Source organism: Alexandromys fortis, unplaced genomic scaffold (genome assembly GCF_014885135.2).
Source record: "Alexandromys fortis isolate MF-2015 unplaced genomic scaffold, M_Fortis_MF-2015_v1.1 scaffold_163, whole genome shotgun sequence".
In the NCBI taxonomy this organism is placed as follows: domain Eukaryota; kingdom Metazoa; phylum Chordata; class Mammalia; order Rodentia; family Cricetidae; genus Alexandromys; species Alexandromys fortis.
The window spans coordinates 2,433,823-2,455,521 of NW_026068085.1; the positions used below are offsets into that span (position 1 = coordinate 2,433,823).

At 40.3% G+C, this 21,699-nt stretch overlaps 1 protein-coding gene across 8 annotated transcripts in view; it reads right to left on the reverse strand.

Moving 5' to 3' along the window:
• Positions 1 to 21,699, reverse strand: part of Skic3 (SKI3 subunit of superkiller complex) — a 98,242-nt gene that overhangs the window by 52,025 nt on the left and 24,518 nt on the right. For all 8 annotated transcript variants that reach the window (XM_050122167.1, XM_050122170.1, XM_050122175.1 and 5 more), the window contains 12 exons: positions 21,503 to 21,601; positions 21,299 to 21,407; positions 14,916 to 15,056; positions 14,169 to 14,270; positions 12,427 to 12,566; positions 10,159 to 10,245; positions 9,544 to 9,647; positions 8,570 to 8,696; positions 7,849 to 8,028; positions 5,562 to 5,686; positions 4,474 to 4,727; positions 1,791 to 1,893 (listed from right to left, as the gene is read on the reverse strand). In XM_050122167.1, the coding sequence (XP_049978124.1) occupies positions 1,791 to 1,893; positions 4,474 to 4,727; positions 5,562 to 5,686; positions 7,849 to 8,028; positions 8,570 to 8,696; positions 9,544 to 9,647; positions 10,159 to 10,245; positions 12,427 to 12,566; positions 14,169 to 14,270; positions 14,916 to 15,056; positions 21,299 to 21,407; positions 21,503 to 21,601 (1,571 nt within the window). The remainder of the gene's footprint in view (positions 1 to 1,790; positions 1,894 to 4,473; positions 4,728 to 5,561; positions 5,687 to 7,848; positions 8,029 to 8,569; positions 8,697 to 9,543; positions 9,648 to 10,158; positions 10,246 to 12,426; positions 12,567 to 14,168; positions 14,271 to 14,915; positions 15,057 to 21,298; positions 21,408 to 21,502; positions 21,602 to 21,699) is intronic.

A 21,699-nucleotide genomic window follows, 5' to 3' on the forward strand; every position in this document is an offset into this window, starting at 1 on the left:
TGCCACTAACCACTTAACAGAGCTCTATCCTATCACCTCCTTACTAGGAGAAGAAAAAGATCTGGGAAAAGAGAAACAGGAAAAACTGATTATTTGATGTGGCAGAAAATTTTTCGGTTTTTTTTTTTTTTTTCAGATATCTTCACCATGATTATGAAAAAGGGTGGAAACTAAATGGAAAACACTTAAGGACTCGTTTAGGGCAGGTCTGTTACTGTTGTTTCAGTTTGCTTTAATACCAGGGTTCTAGGTGTGCCTTTTGGTTTAGTTAATCAATAATCAAGGCAGTGACTTTTTGTTATGAAAGTTTATATCCATGGACTTCCCCTCAAAAGACTAAACAATGTAACAACTATGTGTATACCAACTATATTTAGTAGAGCACAGGATTTTCACCGAGGGCAAAAATAGATAAATAAAAATTCCAAACAAGAAACTCTACTGATCTACCTGGAGGAGCAAGTAAGAGCCGCCTGGAGAAACGACTCGGAAGGTAAACAGGGTCTGAGGGCATGGGAAGGGCTAGTTCCTCTTAGGATGAGAAGAATCAGAGGGCACATCTCTCTCCGCCTTTCTCAGAGCAGCTCACTTTAGGCCAAGACTACACACTGCCATGTCACAGGCAGACAGACAAGCAGATAGGAAGTTTTCATAGCCTTTCCTTCTACAGAAGTCCAGCCAATGTCTCCCCAGAAACACTAATTATTGCAGGCCCCACTGAAAACCCAACCACTGTGAAAATCAGAAGGAAGGACATTATTCCTAAGATACTTTTAATATTGACACATTTAAGGAGAAAAAAGAAAACAGTAGCAATCTTAACTGTCCAAACTCATGTCTCTTCAATTTTTCTTCTTTTTATCAGGGCTGGCAATTCAGCTCAGTGATACAGCTGCTGCCGAGATGTTACTGAGATTCTTTGAAGTTTGCAATCCTCTTGCCTTGGCTTCCCACGTGGCTGGCTGCATTACAGGCATGCACCACAGACAATCTCTAAACTTGCTGTTGCCATTGCCACTGGGGTGTGTGCGGAGGGGGGGGTGCATATGAGTACAGAGGCCATCAACCTGCTCTATCCCTCTCCATATTTCTTTGAAACATGGCAGATGTCTCTCTGAACTTAAAGGTGGGATGGCAGCCAGTAAGACTGTGATTTTTCTGATCCTGTCCTCCCAAATGCCAAGATTTACAGGCACACGAGCAGTCACACAACACAAGTACTGGGCATCTAAATTCCAGTCCTCAAGCTTGTCCACCAACTGCTCTTCCCTGCAGAGCCATCTCCCGGCCCCTACTCCATGGACTTTTTAAGGCATCTAACACAAGTAATACTTTGTCCTTCTATAACACACTAGATTGAAATCTCCCCGGTTCTCTTCTTACTAGATACATCACATTTTCTTAAGCTTCTCTCCAGGAATAATCTGAAGGCTCGTTTCCCCTCACTTCAGCCCATCAGCCTGAAGCAAGCCTGCTGATGAATGAAAAGCGACCTGTGTGTCTGAAGTTCCCTTCTCAACCAGAGAGGCTCTTCTGCTCCACTAGTGACCACTGTTAACCACATCGCCACAACAAGGCAGCCATAACAAAGAGCACAACCACGGGTCTTTCTCATCAGGGGTAAAATTACTAATGTGTTCGCTACAGAATTAATCGGCACATCTGCTATTCTTCATGTTTGACAGTCTGAATAACTGCTGTATCTAACAGCAGAGACATACAATTATACTCTAAATTAGCTTTATTATACCACCAAGAACATCAGAGTGCTATGCAAGGGTGATACCAACCTAGTAAAATATTCCAGCGCTTTTTCCACATAGTCTACCGCCTTTCCGTCCAGAAAATCCGCTAAGGCTGCTTTCGCCATCATCAGATAGCACTCACCCAAACCTGCAGCGACGACAGTTGTGCATATCGTTACAATATACAAATGCACACTTCGAGCCAACCTGAGATAAATCTGTTGATCTTCTACAAAAGCTTCACAGAAAATACAGTGTTATAACATTATTTCTAAATACAGTCTTGACACATTTAAAAAAGATCTCCAAAGTCAAGGTTCTGTGGCAATCAACCTGCACTAAGACTCATAGGAAATCATGTGCACAGCACTCTCTTGACATTAATTTGTCTTTGATATATCCTAAACTAGGGGCAATAATACTCTCTATCATATGGATTTAGCTATAATGCAAATAGTATTTGATCTTTTATGTTAAAATCTATGTAGCAAACTCTACAGTAAAAATTAAATGAAGAAGTAAACTCCTCAAGTGCCTGGAAATATTTCATAGAAGTGAGCTCTTTTCTGTTGAGGAAAGTTTTATAAACAAAGAAAAGGGGAAAGGAAGGTAGAGAAAAGAAAGGGATCACAAGCTCAAAGCTATATGTTACCAAAACCTACAATACCAACAACTGAAACCTCCATGGTACCTTTTAAAGGAAGCAAATAGAGGAGCACACACAGTAGCAAATATAGTATGAAAGGGTAGGATACAGTCTCAAGAACTTAAGTCGTAGGTGGTGCTCTTCCTTCTATAGCTAAAAACAAGGTTAGGAAGAGCTACTGAAGGGGGAGCTGAAATCAGCTTAACTCCACAACATAGAAAACTGCATATAAAATAATTTAAGTAAGCTTCTACAGCAAATAAAATTATTAAATAAAAAATTATTAGGCTATTCTGGGAATAAAATGTAAAATTATTAAAACATAGCACCAAAGAAATTTGCTTGGAAGATCTATTTGGGGCCTATAGCTTTTGCTCTATTTGTCTAAAGGTAAAATCTCTACCATTTATGAACTGTTAGAACACAAAACTTGATCTGTCACATTGTATATATGCATGTTTCAACCTCAGTTTAAGACATTTTGTGTAGTGATAATATTTTAGGGTATATTTTCATATTATTAAAGGTCAATAGTTGTTCAAGTGTGTTAGACATAGATCAATTAGGTTCTTTAGATACATAGAGACTATATTCTGTCTAGATAGGTATTCTTCAACCACTTCAAAGATCTGTAAAACATGGCTTTAAATAACTTAGGGTTCTGTTGACATGAGACATGACTGCTTCTGACAGCATCAATCTATTCCCAAGAAAATGTTGAGCACTGAAGACACTCTACTTAGAGCTTTGGTGTAGGAGGGTCTTCTTTCTATGTGTTGCTTTCATTGGTCAAATAAAGAAACTGCCTAGGCCTTTTGATAAGGCAGCCCTTAGATGGGTATGGTAGTCAGAACAGAATTCTGGGAGGAAGAAGACAGTGTGGCAGAAACCATGGCTCTCCTCTCCAAGATGGACGCGGTTAGACTCATGCAGGTAAGCCACAGTCAAGTGGCAATACACATTAATGGAGATGGTTAAACTAATATGTGAGAGTTAGCCAATAAGAGGCTGGAGATAATGGGACAGGCAGTGTTTAAATGAATACAATTTGTGTGCGGTTATTTGGGGGATAAGTTAGCCAGGCCAGGAACGCCACTGCTCCTTTTACAACAGTTCTTGGCAAAACTGGCCTTTGGGCAAGAAACTGACAAAGCCTCAACCACTGACAAGTTACATAGTATCCGAAAATGGATAAGCAAGACTGTCAAATCTTGCCAAGACAGGGTAAAATGGATTTAAAAAATTTCCTGCCTCTAAAAATGGTCTGTCCAATACACTAGGCCTTAGACAAAGTTGGTTGCTTCAATGTTGCAAAATGAGAATTTGGGTGATTGCTCAGGTAGCTAATTGTCTTCATCATATATTGCTTGCTTTGTAAACTTGCTTTGGATTGTACTTCCTGCCTGCTCAAATAATATTATCTCCCTTCTCAGACCTTTAATGGGGTTGAAGATTACATAGTCATAGGTACTGTACTCTTATGATCTAGCCAAGCTATTTCCTATATAAGACTTAGACTCCATAGGGTAAAATGTTTATTAAAACATTTAGCATATGTTCCTTAATATTGTTTATGTTGATTGTAATTCTAATCTTATACTTGATATCTGTTCTTACGTATATTGTTTTGTATCGGGAAGGTAAAAATGGGGGTAGGTGCTGCGGGAGCTCCTTCACTCCTTCTGCCAATAGCCATTAAGATACCAGCCCACTGGGATGTGGCCTCTTATACTTTAAAAAAGCAGCAGGAACTGAGCACGCTCTCCCTTGCTTCTGGCTCCCCTCCCAGCTGCTAGACTCTCTGTTTCCTGTTTGCTATGAGAGGACTGTTGTTTGGGACAGTGATCTGTATGTTTTTTCCCCTCAAATAAATAACCCTTTTTATTATCCACAATTCTTAACTAGTGAGGGATTGTTTTGCGGCTTCACAACTCTATATCAAGTTATACAATAAGAAATTCTCATCAGATACTTGCTATTGACTGTATGCTTTTCAAGCTATTTAATATAGGTAGGTAGAAAATTTACTTGGGTTTTACAGTTCAGCATTATTAAAATTAAAAAAGAAACTCTTAAAATTACCTTTCAAGGCCGGCACATAATCCTCTTTCTTTTCAAAGATCAGCTGATACTGAGCAACAGCCTCTGCATACCTGCCTAGGATCTGCTGTATGGCTGCCACTTTAAAAACACTGTAGGTGGAGTCTGGGTTCAGCTCACTGGCTCTGGTGAAAGACTTCAAGGCTGTCGTATAACCTCCCCTGCTCAAGTATGCCTCTCCCAAGGATTCCCAACAATTGCAGTCCTTTGGGTCTGCCCTAAGTGCCGCCTGCAAACTTAACAATTAACAAATAGTGAAAAATTAAAAGGAATAATTACTACACCCACATCTAAAATCATCTACAACTCCCCTGATTTGTAAAAGTGATACTTAAAGGAGTCTTCCCTGTTTTCTTTCACAATTTGAGTATTTTTAATAGTAAGAAGATTTTGTGAAGTAGTTTTTAAAATATAAGAGCAAAATGCTCTTTGGGGGAAAACCATAGTTTCTTTTTCTTTATTGTTTGCCAGAACTCCAGTCTTCTATGCCACCAAGACAGGTAGCCATCAATCTATCAACCTGTCAATCCTTCTCAAACATCAGAAATACAGGAGAGGGATACTGATATTTCTGATCAAATGGCATTTCTATGAAAAGAACAAAATATTTACATCCTAGAAATTAACACATATCAGACATGACTCTATCTTGACTCAATTATATTTTTACTCTGAAATACAGTTCAAGCAAAATGACTAAAGCAATCACACATGGGCCTCTCGAAAACACCCTTCAGGCTGCCATGATCTCCCCTGCTACCTAAGCCAACCAATGGTAGTGTAGCAGCAGTGGCAGTGGAGAGCTCAGCTTTTATTACTGGCATGTCTCTCAAGGGACCTATGCACTATGATGTCAACAAGACTTCAGGCTAGCTCCTCAACAACAGTACATGATTTGGTACCCTTTAAATTCTAGTACCTTGCAGGCAATAAGCACCCAAACAATAAATTTTGTTATGGTTCTCTCAAAGTGCATCTTGCTTAGAGGACATGTCTAAAAGTCACGTGGCTATCAAGGAACTGTAAGGAAGCACACACGGTTTGAATGTAAACGTGATGAGTTGTCTTACTCGGCCACGGCTTGAGAATGCTGACCAGCTCTCAGATGATACAGGCCTCGCCTCAGCCAGGCCCACTTCGCTGCTCCGGCACTTGCCTTTTGAGTTACTGCTGTTAAGATAGCCAAAGCAGTTTCCTAATGAGAAAATATCAATGTCAAGAACATCAAATATAAAAATACACAATTAAAAAAAAGCATACTTTCACTTCCCACTTCTGATTTTTTTTTTAAATTTATAATGAAACACAAAAAACTACTGTTAATAATAAAGAAAACGCTGGAACTAGGGACACAAGCACTAGGACTTGAGGTCCGCCCCCACATCTCCAGAACTTGTGTAAAAAAATAAAAAGATAGGGTGGGGAATGTTCCTGAAACCCCAGCACTGTGGCCTGTGGCGGGGCAGAGGGAGAGAGGGGTGGACGGAGACAGACGAATTCCTGAAGTGCACTGATCTATTAGCCTGGCTGAGTCAGTGAGCTTCAGGCTCAGTGAATAAGCTCTCTCAGAAAGCCAAAGTGGAAAGTTCTTAAGAAAAGACACCTGGTACTGCCCTCTCTCAGAGTGATATAGATATGAATAATTTGCATTGGTATAGATCTTGGTTTATTGATGCAAATTTAAGGTCAATCTTGTTATATGTATATTTCTGCTATTGATTAAGGTGTCGTGATTATGTAGTTCATTTAAAAATATAATGTATAATTAAGAAATATAGGTTAATAATCATCTATAATGGTCAAGCTTGTAGTTGTGTTAGATTTTTTAGATGTATAGAGATATATTTCAGTTAGATAGGTTCTTCAAATCTTTCAGAATATGGCATTTAAAATGTTTAAGAACTTAAGACTTTTCATGACAGTGAGACATGTCTGTTCCTGGCAGCACCAGTGACTTCAAGAGGAAAAGGGGCATCTAAGAGGCTCCTTATGGAGTATGCTAGCCATTTGGGCAAGAAACTGCTCTTGCCTGGACTGCTGAACTGGACATGCAGGACCCATAGAGAAATGACAGCTGAACTTGCCTAAAGGTGAGATCATCCTTCAGGGTTCCTGCTACACAAAAGAGTCTGCTAAACATTCTGCAAGACACAGAAGAAAGTTACTGACAAACTGCCAATATAGGTGGAACTATCTTTGAAGTTTCCTGCTTCATGAAAAAGTCTGCCAGATACTACGGGCCAGTAGGCTAAAGATGTATGCTCCAATGATACAGAAGAACTTTGGGTGACTGTCCAGGCAGTGAGATGTCTTTGTCAATTCTTGAATTTTGGAAGTTGCTTACAATGTACTTCCTGTTTACTTAGGTAATATTATATACTTCTGGAGTCTTTGATGGAGTTGAAGAACATAGTCTTCCTTAGTTATGATAGAAGATAAAATAGATATAACTGTAATTCTTGCATGATAACTGTTTTGTTGTATGTAATTTTACTATGTTAAAGATAAAGCCTTCTTTTTTATTTAAACAGAAAAGGGGAGGTGATATAGGATTTCCCTCTGTATGCTGTGATTACCATTAATGAATAAAGAAAACTGGCTTGGCCTGTTGATAGGGCAGAACTTAGGTAGGCTGGGAAAACTAAGCTGAATGCTGAGAGGATGAAAGGCTGAGTCAGAGAGGTGCCGTGGATTTGCCACCAGAGATAGACGTGCTGAAACTTTGCTGGTAGGACAAGACCTCATGGTGATATACAGATTAATGGAAATAGGTTAACTTAGTATGTAAAGGTTAGCCAATAAGAAGCTAGAGCCAGGGCTGGAGAGATGGCTCAGTGCCTGCTCTTCCAAAGGTCAGGAGTTCAATTCCCAACAACCACATGGTGGCTCACAACCATCTGTAAAGAGGTCTGGCACCCTCTTCTGGCCTTCAGGCATACATACAGACAGAATATTGTATGCATAATAAATAAATAAATATTAAAAAAAAAAGAAGCTAGAGCCAATGGGCCAAGAGGTGATTTATTAATACAGTTTCTGTGTGATTATTTCAGGGCTAAGCTGCCAGGAACCAACAAATAGTGCACTTCTCCAACACTATAGAGTCATGTACAGGCACATATATGAATACCATGTGGACAGGTACAAGGCCATGTAAAAGTACACACAGAAGAGTGACAAGGAATTTAATATCTGCCAATGAGAAGAAAAAGTAGCTTATAAATAAGTGCAAAGATATTTCTATTTTACCTACAAAGAATAATGAAAAAAAAAACTTTCAAGAAAATATATTATAAAAACATCCCAATTTATATACTGGCATAAAAGACTAAGAGGCAGAGTGGCCATAAAACAGACCATGTCTTCAAGTTCCACACTCAGGTCAACGGCTGCTGCTCCGGACTCAGCATCGCTGCCATCTAATTCAAAGGCTTTCCTGTAGCATCCACGAGCTCTGCTCCTGTCTCCAGCGACATGGCGGTAATAATGACCTAAATAGCAGAAAACTTTACCCATGTATGTGTCCAGTCTTGCAGCCTTGGAAATAAACGTTGACAATGGAATAGTAAAAGGTTATATTAATGCATATCAAGGATGTAGTACACTGATTTAAAAAAGAAATTATTTTATTGAAAGTACAGAATTATGCCAAAAGAATCTTTTAGTGTGATATTTAAAACAACACAAAAGCTGTTCCACACTGCCTATGGAAAACAAACATAAGGTAAAGCTAGCATTTCTTTGGTAATCAAATGTGGGATTACAGCCACTGTTAAGTTAATATGCTCCCTGAGACTCTCTATCCATAAGACTACAGAGGCCTCAGCTGAAACAGCACTGCTTCCACAGCCAACATGTCTCAACTTCTGTAACAGAGACTTCTGAAGCTGACACTTTTATACTTTCATAGTTTAAATTTTCATCTAGAAAAAAAATATTCTCACAAAACATCTTCTATGAGAAAAGAAATGCAAAATGATACTTTAGTAAATAGTAATTTTAAATAACTATTCTGTTGGCTATTTGACTGTATAACAAATCAACTTTAACAAAGAATTTAGTAGTAGCACTGGCTTACCTTCAGAAAATGGGCAAGAGCCTTTGATTTATCTTTTCTTGTTTCTTCACCAATGAACCAGTATGTCAACCCAAGCTGATAATGATATTCAGCAACTTCGGAGTCTTTCTCAAGTGCTCTCTGGAAACTAAATAACCAAGGGGGAGTGGAAAGAAGTATTAAGTGTGTGCGAGTGTGTGTGTATGTGTGTCTGTGTGCATCTCTCTCTCTCTCTGTGTGTGTGTATCCCCCCTCTCTGTGTGTCTGTGTGTATCCCTCCCCCCTCTCTCTCTCTCTCTCTCTCTCTCTCTCTCTCTCTCTCTCTCTCTCTGTGTGTGTGTGTGTGTGTGTGTGTGTGTGTGTGTGTGTAAAACATAAGGGACTCCAAGACAGAACAATCAAGATAGGTGATTCAAGAATCCCATATCTAGCAGATGAAGAGATGCCCCAGGGTTAAGCACCTGCTGTTTTTCCAGAGGACCTAGGTTCCCAGTACTAACAGGAAAGCCCCAAATTGAAACTCCAGTTCCAGAGGATCTGACACCATATTCTGAACTCCTCAGGTACTAGGTACAAATGTGGTACACATACATACATGAAGGCAAATCACTCATACACATAAAATAAGTCTAAAAAAAATCCCCAAATCTAAAACATTTCACTACTTCAGGATCTAGACTATAATAAGCAAAAAGTGGTATTACTGAAAGAAGAGCTTTAAGAAGCATAGTGACCGTTTAACACATGCTTGTAACACATATTCAGAACATATACCAAATATTACACTCTCTAACTAAACATTATGATCAGCTAATTAGACTAGGAATCTATCACAAAAAAAAAATGTATAGCTCCTATGCTACAAGTGAAATGAAACACACACACACACACACACACACACACACACACAGTGGAACTTCATGACAGCCACGTCAAATTTTTAAGAAACAGCTGAGATATGAATAGAGAGCCCCAGGCAATCTATACACCCTCACCATGCTTCTGCTTGCAGATAGTCCTTCTTAGAAAAATGAATCAAGCCCTCAAGTGCGTGGACTTCGGCCAGGCCAGGGTAAGAAGCTTGAAGGTCTTCCATGATCTGTCAAGAAGATACCTGTCAATTCCATATCTCATTAAAAACAAACGGGGGACTGGAGAGACAGCTCAGTGGTTAAGAGCACTGTCTGCTGTTCCAGAGGATCCAGGTTTGGTTCCCAGCACCCACGTGACAGCTGACAAACATCTACGACTCCATTTCCATGGGATCCAACACCCTTCCCTGATCTCTGAGGACTCCAGGCATTCACATGGTACACAGACACATGCAGAAAAACCACTCATTCACATACAATAAAAAAATTAGTTATTTTTAAATGGGTTTTGACTTTTATTTCTCAGTTTTTTCGTTTAGTTTTCATTTTATATTTTGTTTTACTTGACTTTGGGTTTTGGGAACCAAATACAGGGTCTTACACTTTGTAGGCAAGCACTGTAACACTGAACTAAACTCCTAGAACCTTCTTTTTTTAGTATATGTGCTGCCGAAGCGAGCAGCCTAGAACCTTCTTTTAGCCTTTAAATAATGTTCCATTTGAAATCAGAGCACCAACCTTCGCAGCCTTGTCTACAGCGCCTGTGTTCAGACAGGCCTGGCCTTGAAGAACCAGCAGTCGTGGGGTATTATCTGCATCTGAAACCTAGAAAATGATTGACAGCTGTTACAAGTCTCTCCAGAAAGCTGCAGGGGTGTCTGTTCTGCTTAAAGAACAGACACGAATGAGCTGGTTATGACAGGTGTAATCAGAGTTCCATTGCTATCCAGATTTTTATTCTTTAATCATTTAATTGGAGAAAGTTCAAATACACGAGAAAATTAAAGACCAGTGTAACAACCTTATAACATACTCATTATCCAGGTACAGAATTATAAACTCATGTTTATAATGTCTGTCCATGTATATATCCAAACTTTTGCCATACCTTTCAGATGACATGATAACAAATATCAGGCATTGTAATTCTCACCTGTGATATTTCAGCATGCATATTTAAGATAGTCATTTATAAATGGCAAAACCACTACAATTCTCAGACCCAAAGACAACCATGCAGCTTTCATATGATCAGATTTCCTAGTTGCCTCAGGAAGAATTTGAGCAACTTATTTTAGCCAAAATTCAACTAAGGTACATATATCTCAATAAGAAGACAGTTCTCTTAACTATCTTTTATCTCCAGGGTCCCCTTCTACCTCTCTGCTTTCTTTTTTATAACTTAACTGTGAAAACACAGACCATTTGTCACAGTTTCACAAAGTCAAGACAACTGAATGTGTTCTCATGGTATTGGCTGGACCTGGTCCAGCAACAGTATGCTATGTGTGTTTGTCATGGCTGTGTCGGGCTACCATCTTCTCTGTGGAAGTCACTGATCCTCAATGCCTACATCCATTCATTTATTAAATTATAAAATGACTTCTGGTTGATCACTGCTCTTTCCACTCTCACCTGAAATACTTAAACCTGGAGGAGTTGTCCTCCCTCGCACCTGTTGGGCTATCTCAAAGAGCAGTTGGTAAGAGAGGAATAAATGTTCCCTAATATCAGCCCTTGAGTCGCTTTCGCAAGCTTGCTGGGATCTTTTTCTTCGTGGTAGCATCATGCACACCTCAATTCAGACATATTTAATCAGTATTTCTCTTCGGCATATGTGCTGCTACCCTCAGGGGTCAGCTCCTGTGTGTGTAGTGTGGCCCTTTTACAGGGTCTGTTTTCTAGCATAACATGATGTTTATGATCAACTTACAAATTTTCTGTCTCAGATATGAACTCTTACATTTAAAAAAAAACCTTTTCATTATGCTTTTTGTATATGTCAGAAAAGGTACTGGAAAGGTATCTATAAAGCATCTAAACAAGATACATACTAAAGACAGACAAGTAGAAAGTACAGTATTGAGTTTTGTTTTGTTTTTTTGTTTTTGGAGACAGGGTCTCACAGTGTAGCTCATAGCTCAGGCTGGCCCAGAATTCATAATGTGTCACAGGTTGGCCTTGGACTCATGGTCACCTTTCTGTCTGAGCCTCTGTGCTGGGATTACAGGCATGAACCAGCACATCTGTGAACCACCACATCCTGCTACATAGGAGTTCTTAAAGGAGGTCAGCAGCTGCTGTTACTTTAAAAAAACCAAAAATGCAAAACCCTTTGAAATGCACAAAGCAATGATTAAAAAACTGCACTAATATATTTGACAAAACTCTTTAAGAGACGATGTGGCTAAAATTCATGATCTGCCAGTTATGTTTTCTCACTAAAGAATTTCAAATTAAATCAAAAGTCTTAAGAAAACAGTTTGCTAATTAAAAACAAAATCAACATCTGTGGAGTAACCGAGACTCACATTCTTGAACACGAAGCTATGAAGTCACCATTCGATCAGTAATCTGTAAAACATTTCCTGAAGGAAAAAGTTAAAGCCCTAAATTGTTAATAATCAAGTGTGCTACTGCCGTAAGACAAAAACAAGATGGGAGAACAGGCACTAAAATCAAACAGAAATTCTTCACCTAAGATACCGCCTGAAGATCCAGATGTAGAACTCTCAGCTCCTTCTCCAGCACCATGTCTGCCTGTGTGCTGCCATGCTTCCTGCCATGATGGACTAAACCTCTCAACTGTAAGCCACCCAATCAAATATTTCCCTCTATAAGAGCTGCCATGGCCATGGTGTCTCTCCGCTGCTGTGGGAACCCTGACTATGGCGAGCAGGTTCAAGAGTGTGGAAGAGTTAACCAGAGTATAGACACAACTCAGAATTTATGATGTAAGCATTTGGCAGGAAGAGATGGCTGAAGAGGAAAACACAGACCACCTACCTGATCGAGAATGCGAACTGCTTCCTCTGAAGATGCACTATCGGAGAGTTTGAGCAAAGCCTCTGCTTTCAGAAGAAGACAAAGATTCTTCTGATGACGACGGCCACCTGCTGCACCGTGATCATCTATGTTCTTAAGTGCTGATAAGATTGAGGACATGGAAATCAATCTCCAGCATTTCAGTTTGCTTGCTATTTATGAATGACAAACAGTAAAAGAGGCAGCTTAGAAAATAATGGTGTTTGCGCAGCCTGACAACCTGACTTCAGTGAGTGCCAGAACTAAGAGATAGAAGAGAACCAAATTTTGGCAATTGTCTTCTGACTTCTACACTCATGTAATGGCACATGCACATGTGTGCATGTACACATACACAAATAATTAAATAAATAAATGTTTAAAAAAACTGAAATGGCACGTGCACATGTGTGCATGTACACATACACAAATAATTAATTAAATAAATAAATGTTTAAAAAAAACTTTTAAAGAATGACATATGGGAATAGAGAGATGGCTGCTCTTCCAAAAAGCCTAGGTTTGACTTCCCAGCACCCACAGGGCAGTTTACAACCACCTACAATTCCAGCTCCAGGATATCCCCTTCTTCTGACCTCCACAGCACCCATGAACATGATGCACAGACATACATGTGGGCATTCCCATGCACATAACATGAAGTCAGTCTTACAAAGTTAAGATTTCTTTCAAAAACAATAACATTGCAGATACAGTAAGCAAAATTTCTAATATATATATATAATAGAGAGATAGAGAAAGAAAGAGATGAATAATCCAATCACAAATAAACTTTCTCTTAAATTCTTCTAGAAAGATCTGAATTTAAAACCAAACACATGAATTTAAGACCTCTATTTTCACACGGTAGGAATAAAATTGATGGTGCTTAAGAATATCGCTGGCTACTAGTCCTTTGCCTCTAGTAAATTAAGGATACTGGAAGGGAAAAGAAGTCAGATTAGAATGGACTGTGTGGTGCTTCAAAAGAAAATGGCCGTCAAAGGGAGTGGCACTATTAGGTGTGGCCTTGTCGGAGTAGGTGTGGTCTTGTTGGAGTGGGTGTGGGCTTGTTGGAGAAGGTACGTCACTGTGGAAGTAGACTTTGAGGTCTCATATATGTTCCAGCATGCCCAGTGAGACAGACCACTTCCTAATGCCTGTAAGATGTAGAATTCTTGGCTTCTTCTCCAACACCATGTCTGCCTGCACACCACCATGTCCCACAATGATGATAATGGACTGAACCTCTGAACTGTAAGCCAGGCCCAATTAAATGTTTTCCTTTGTAAGAGTTGCCATGGTCAAGGTGTCTCTTCACAGCAATAGAAACCCTAACTAAGACAGACTCTCTATGGACTTTGGAAGAAGCCGAATTAGAATGGACTGTCAAATACAAAAGTTTGACAACCAACTAGGTCTATAACAAAGAATCATCTTTATTCATGGCATTAAGAAATCATGAAGGCCCTAAACGTACCAGAAGGTTCCTTGTTGGAAAAGCAGAACACTGCATCTATGCCCTCACCTTAAAGATGCATTTATCAGCAGACATGCACACAGATCAGGCATTTATTTTCCTCAGTGCCATTTAAATCAACCACAAATTTGAAACAAAATCAAAAGGCTATTTTTTTTAAAATAGTCTCTTTCTCAAGTTAGATGAAAGCAAACAGCATTTTTGCTGTTGTGTGTACATACAAACACAAAGTACATAAGAATACCTTGGTTGCAAGAAAGAATAGCTTCCTTAGGTCTGTGCACTTTGGCTTGGGCTTCTGCTAGATGATACCAGCCGGCTATGCAAAGAGGGCTTTCTGTCAAGCCTAGGATGGAATAATCATAAATACCATGGGTTCTAGGAGTCAACCCCAGGTCCTCATGCTCACAAGACAAGCACTTGATTGACACATCTACCTTCCCAGCCCCATGCTGCCACAGAAAATCTAAACACAAGATGACAGTTTCTATGCTTAGAGCCTTTCATGGGCTCCTGCTGTCCTCAGAACACACTGTAAGCTTGTTAACAAGTCTGCAAGGCTGTGTTCAGCCTCACTTCCTGTCCTTTCCCGTACCTACACTCCATCCTCAAATCTTCCTGCACTACCCGAAACAACAGGTTTCCTCTCAGCTCTGCTGCTCCACAAATGCACTCCTTGACCAGTGTCCTCCCACTCGCTCCAGCTGCCTTCTTCACTCTGTCAGTCACATCTCAACTAGAATGTAAGTCTCCCCAAAAACCGCCACACCTGAGTTGACTAAGCCAAGCCTCTCTGTATCTACGCTTCCTCAAAGTATCCCTACCGTACAAAGAAAATCACCAGGACACATATGGTTGAACTTTTCCCTGCTCTTGAGCGGAAGAGTGAAAATGAAATTTAATGAACAGACTCCAGAATATGTGTGTTCATCTTCCATTTCACTTTGGTTTATCTCCTTACAGGAAGGCTGAAATTGTAGTCGTACATTACCTTCCGTTAGGTGACTAACAGCATCTTCATACTTCTTGTCTTGTAAAGCTTTAACGCCTAAGCCAATGAGGCCTGGACCACTTTTTGAATTCATTTCCACTAGTTTACAACAATACTGCTGTCCCTCATCTGTCAGACTCCCTGAAATTAAAAGAAAACATTATTAACATTCATATATACATATATATGCATATGTATATATATACTAAGTACACCGAATTCTTAACTACCATACCTGTATACATAAATTTCAAAAGCTGCTTCATACACACTTTACTAAGTCCTGTTTTAAGGAAATAAAAACTTAAATAAAGCAGAAAATATAGAAGATATCATTACTTCATCAACACGCTTAAACACTGGAAGTTAAATCACTTTATATACACACGTACTCTGAAACTGAATTCATGCTCAGAGGTCTTGAAGGAGAACTACGGCTACTAGTCATGGGCTGCCACACAGCCGTGGCTGGCCTCAGCTTTTCCTATTCAACTCTCAGCAGCAGCACCTATTCAGCCATATCCCCTTAGCATACGCAAGAAAGAAAGGGAGGATCTTATTGTTCCCCGAGGGCAATAATACACAGCTAGAGGCATGGCGGCCATCATCCTGGTATCAGAGGACACTAAATGAAGACTTTGTCGCAGTCTTCTTAGGTCTATAGGGCTAGCAATACACTCCACATATTTTTACCAAACTATTCTTGTGTATATAATTATTAGGCTTATGTATTAATTACAATGCTGCAATAACCTTAATTATTTTTGTAAAATAATTTCAGTTAGAAAATATACATTTTGTTATAATTCCATTTTCTCCAACATAGAAGTTCACATGCACCCCACGTGAAAAATGATATTTGTTTATAATTAAAGAGGAGCATTCAACACTTTAAAAAATTGTTTAATCACACAGGAAAATTCTGAAAAAGTTACTAAGACAGACTTGTTAAAACAATAAGCAAGGGGAATAAATATAATTAATATTTTAAAAGACTTGCTTTTTAACATCTATTGTGAAATATATATATGAGCAAACCACATATGGGATCTCTGATTCAATCACAGATATTAAAAGTAAATTATCTATATAATGCCATTATATTTCGATGTATGCATTATATTAGATGCATACCAATGAATAATCTGTGAGTAATGTTACATACATCTCTGTCCCTGACCAACTAAATTAACCAATCCCTAAACAGAAAAACTCCGTGGGAAAAGTCCGTCCCTAAGAAGCCCTAAGTCCCTCTGCCTGTTGAGTTCCAGGCTGTCCTTTCCCACCCTGGCAGAGGCAGTCACTCTCCTGGGCTCCTCCTTCCCAGAGAAATCTCTTTCTTAAGAGTCTTGGTGAAGACCTTAATTCACCTGTGCAGATAGAAGAACCTTGCTGAAGGCCAGCTGGATTGGGACTGATGGAGCATGTATCAAACCGGACTCTCTGAATGTGGCTGACAATGAGGACTGACTGAGAAGTAAGGACAATGGCACTGGGTTTTGATCCTACTGCATGGACTGGCTTTGTGGGAGCCTAGTCTGTTTGGATGCTCACCTTCCTAGACCTGGATGGAGGGGGGAGGACCTTGGACTTCCCAGAGGACAGGGAACCCTGACTGCTCTTAGGACTGAAGAGCAAGGGGAAGAGGAGGGGGGTAGGGAAATGGGAGGAGATGGAAATTTTTAATAAATAAATTTAAAAAAATTAAAAAAACAAGAATCATAAAGTAAAAAAAAAAAAAAAGAAGAACCTTGCTGAGACAGCCTTTAGAGAACTGAGCAGAACAGAAGACCCTTGCTATGATGTTCCCTTAGGTGGGCTGAGCAAGGCTAGGCAGAAAAAATAACAACTTTCTGCCAGACCCTACGGAGATTGCTACATTTCTGCAGGGGCTTCCCCTTTAGGAAAGTGTGGCAGAAGTTACCATCTGAAGAAGCAGACAGATCTCTTAGGACAGACAGTCTTTTAGCAGATCAGAGCAGAGCTCAGCTGTAGAGTCTCTCTAGGAGAGGAGCAGGATTCCTATATCCAGCCAGGAGCCCATCCCCCACAACAACCCAGCTTCAGGTAGCCAGGCTTCCCACTGACAAGTCAGGACACCTCTCCAAGGCTGAGCTGCCCTCTTGTGGTGTCAGCCTCCAGATGTCCAGTTGCGGCTCTAGGTAGCCTGGCTTCTGGATAAGTCAGGACACCTTTCTGGAACGCCAGGGCTGAGCTGTCCTGTTGCAGCTCCGCCTCCAGAGCTGTCCTGCTGTGGCTCTGAGTATAGCCTGGTTTCCTGATGAGCTTTAATCCATTTATGTTCCTGTAGCTTTGCAGCTCCAGAGCTGTACTGCTCACACATGCTTACATAAACAATTATAAAAAAGCTTAACAAAACAATTTTTTACTTCTCAAAAAAGTCCTAAGGCTGCTAAAAACTAAAACTTCATGTATAAATTGATAGACACAATATAGCTCTATGGAACTCAATTTCCTAAATTATACAACAGAAAAGGTTTTATTTTGTTTTGAAAATCGTTTCTGACATACCAAAGAAACCAACTAATGAATACTAAAATTTTCACTTTTAAATAAACCTAAGTTTTGGAAGAAGAAAAAGTAGAATTTGATGGCACTCATTTCTTTATTTTCACCTGCATTTCAAATACTTCTAAGACATAAAACCTCGTTGTTAGGAATATTTCCTAACCGAGCCTCTCCGCTGGCACAGAAAAACTCCAATCAAACCAGATTAGACCGAATCAAAAATGTCCACGTTTAATGAGTGCCACGCTATTGGGTGCCTGGGAGCATAGGAGAGAGAGGGGTGCATGGGGGGAGAGGGGGACAGAGGGAGAGCAGACACAAAACCGCAAAACCAGAAACCACATGTCATGTCCGTCCCAGTGTTGTGTTCCCCCACTCCCTGCACACAAGCCTGAATACTCTTTTGGTGGTCCTGACCCTCGGGGGGGGGGGGGGGGGGGGGGGGGGGGGGGGGCGGGGGNGTCAGCGCTTGGCAGGCTGGGAGTTGGAGTCCAAGCGCTTGGCAGTCTGGGAATTGGAGTCCAGACCAGGGCAATTCCCAGGCCAGGGGCTGGGGTGACACTTCCAACTCAATATTACATTCCAGACTCTTTGGATATAAGGGTGTTAGAGGGCTAGGGCCTCACTTTTGACCACTCCTTATTTTTCATTGTCGGTGGTCACACCCAGAGCTTCAGTCACTAATGCTAGCAAGTGTCTCCCTGGGCCTAACAACAAAATCATAACTCTTAATGAAGTTGTTTTCTGCTTGAATTTAAAGAGCCAAGCCTCCTTGTCCTCTTGTGTTTCAGCTACAATGCAAAATAAATCAAAATGGTTATTTAGAACATACACACACACACAAAAAAAACCTTTCAACAAATGACAACTAGGAAATTATTCGAACTTCATTCCATGCAGCTCGACAAATGAGTCATGCTGAAAATGGATCTTGAGCCTCAGCACACAGAGAAAGACCCAGAAGTATGGAATACATTTGTCCTTGGTGGAGAGACACCGTGATTAATTGCTGTACAGTTCCTGAGGAAGGGTATGCCTCAAGGTTTGTAGAAGCTCTTAATCTTCAGAATACATAAAAGTTTGGCTTAGGATGACGAAAAGTCAAGTCATGTGCAGCTTTTCACTATCCCAGAACAAGAACTCTGAACCCCTGTTCACCATGCTACAGACCTACCTCCCAATTAGTTCTACAACCCAGGCTGGCCTCAAACTTGGCATGCAGCCAAAGCTGGCTGAACCCCGGACCCTACACCTGTCCCTTCTAAGTGTTGAGATGACAGGCATGAACCACCACACTCGGCTTTTAAACCAGGAGGTTTTCTTACCAGTCAGTATAATTCTTTCAGGATTCCTTTATTAACTGTCACATACACACACACCGTGCCCCTTAAGATAAACCAGGGCGTCTTCTACACTAGACAAGTACTCTACCAAGTACCAAGTACTCTTACCAATCTGCCTCATCCCAATCCAACTTTTATTTTCTATCTCTAAATGTCCACAGGATGATACTGGGTTTTGTTTAACAGTCAGTGTTTTTGCACCATTTCATTTATGTTTCTGTTCTCTCCAGCTTACTCTAGAGCAGGATCTAGGTAAACTCTCAGATCCATTTTATTGCAAACCTCAAGGAATGATAGAGAGGTACACACTTTGATAAATGTTATGTTGGAAAACATCTCATGTTTTTATACCCTAATAATTCACATTGGTTGAGGAAGGAATACTAGGGCCATGTTTACCCCCAAACAAGCAAACAAAAAACATACTAAAGATAAATTCACTTACTGAGAAGGCATTCGGCCAGTTTTCCAAAATATCCACAAACTCACCTACACCCTTTACTATCTGAGCAGACCAAGGAGGGAATGGGGCAAACCACTAAACAGCTCAACAGAACTGAAGAGAGTAGCCACCAGTCACTAATTCTCACCTGCAACGCTAACAATCACAAAGACTGTATCAATGTTTATATCATACACTGGGTCTTAGGACAAAATTGGAAGAAACCAGATGATTTTGATAAACAAAAACACGTATCTCCTTGTGTGACAGCCTGTGTCCCTGTCTTCCATATCTCCTTGTGTACCGTATCTTCCAAGGGCTTCCCACAGTATCTGTCCAGTGCAGCTGAGCGTTCTTGAAGTGGTTCAGAGAGACTACGACTACACAGTCATTCTCCCCCGCTTCTCTCGCTGCCCCCAGCACACACACTCTGCTTCTCCCATGAATTCAGATTGAATCTCTTTTCCTTTTAAACTTCTCGCTACTTCCTCAATTTTCTCCATTATTGTTTCAGTTCAATTACTTTATTTTAAAATAGCTTTACTATTAGTTTTCTTAATCATAAAAATAGTTACTCAGTCTATCATGAGAATCCTTTCTTTCCTGTCTTCGCATCAGGGCCCCACCATTGCTCTCTTACCAAACATTTTCTTCCTCTTCTCAAGTCAGCACCGTACAAGCAGCCATCCTCAGCCCTCTAACCCTGGGTCTTCTCTGATGGCAGTCACTCCCCCTCACTTGCACACAAATGATTTCCAAGCTACATGCTTAGCGCTGGTTTGCAGATTCCCATCTACAAACAATTCTCTGGCTACTTTCACAGCTCCTTTCAAATGTACTTCTCACATAAACCGTCATGGTTCTTTCTATATCGGGCTAACTTTTCTGAAGAACTAAAACTTGCAAATAATTTTGCCCTTCCCTTTAAGAAGGTGCTACATTCCCATTCACCTACTCCTTTCTACCACCACCATCATGTTCCCAGTTCATTTATGCATTCTTAGACTGCTCACTGTGGTCAACGTCAGCCCCTCCTAAGCATTATTAGCTCGAGCACTTGTACTTCACATAAAGTAATTCACTTTGTACTTTATGATAGTGGAAAATATTCTCTTTGAGAATAAGAAAAATATCTTACTTGTTAGTGGAACTCTCGACTAAAAGTAAGAGCACTGACCTCCCACAGACCAGGAAATGATATGAAGGAGTTATCGAAAGAGGAGAGGGGGATGGGCAGAATGCAAAGGCCACAGCCTACCCACGATAATGTGGTCACGACAGGCTACTACAGGTTCATCACTGACTGCTGTGACCCTGCTTATCTCAGGAGAATAGAAGCATGTGTGTGATCATATAAAGCACTGTATTCAGACACTAACAAGGACAGAGGATGTCATGAAAAACCATGGTGGTCAATGCACACAGACATACACACTTCAGATGACCCAGCTCCTCGTAACCCAGCTGTTAACAACCCACCTCTCTTCTACCTAAGTACACAAAGAAGCAAGAGTATGTCACACACAACAAGAGACACTCTCCAACCTGATTTTACTCTAATTCACTCAGAGACTAACAGCTCACAATAATATCAACACTGTGAAGCTCAATGTTTCCTTTTCATGGCAGTCAATATTTGTGTGATGTAACCCAACCCATTCAGCCATTCCTCTACTGCATCAAACTAATCAGGAGGGGAGAGTTTCACACACCACAGGTGCACACCTGCACCTGCACCCCAAGACTTGCTAACATCAGACATCTAACATTAGAGAAAGTTCAAGACATCCTTCAAGTCCCACTACAAAAAGATTTCACAAAATTGTAAAATATAAAACTAAATAATAACAGAATTTCATTGATGAACCAATAGCTGTATAACCCGCAAGTCCTGCATCACTCTACTCTCCTGTATTTCTGACTTTCTGTAAATAGCAACACTACATATTTCTTTTATGTCCAGAAACACTGATATTTCATACATAGTGAGCACTAAAGCAGTGCTTAATTGATTGTAATATCACTTTCATACAATCACACACCTCTGGGAAGCAATATAAAAAAATTACCTGACTCAATCAAGTATAAACAAATCACTTCTAGTGGATATTGTACGGTAGGATAGATATTTATCATTCCTTCACAGGCCTTCTTCAACCTAGTTGTCTCATGAGGGAACTTGAAAATATAAAAGCGTAATAAAGTGAATTCCAACAGCAATCAAACATACTGATGAACATTTTCATAATTAGAAACACACAAACATCACTTACTTTAGATAAGCACTGAAGGAAACGCTGATAGAGCCCTTGGTGCTCTTCACTGGGAATACTGTCCGCTAAGTCCAGTGCGTTCTCAAATGCCGTCCACAGCTGAAACACACCACACAGCTGTGATGCAGCATGCTAAGTGAAAACTGCAGCAAGTACTATACTGTATGGAGAGCCCTTTAAAAGCAGGGCAATGGTGG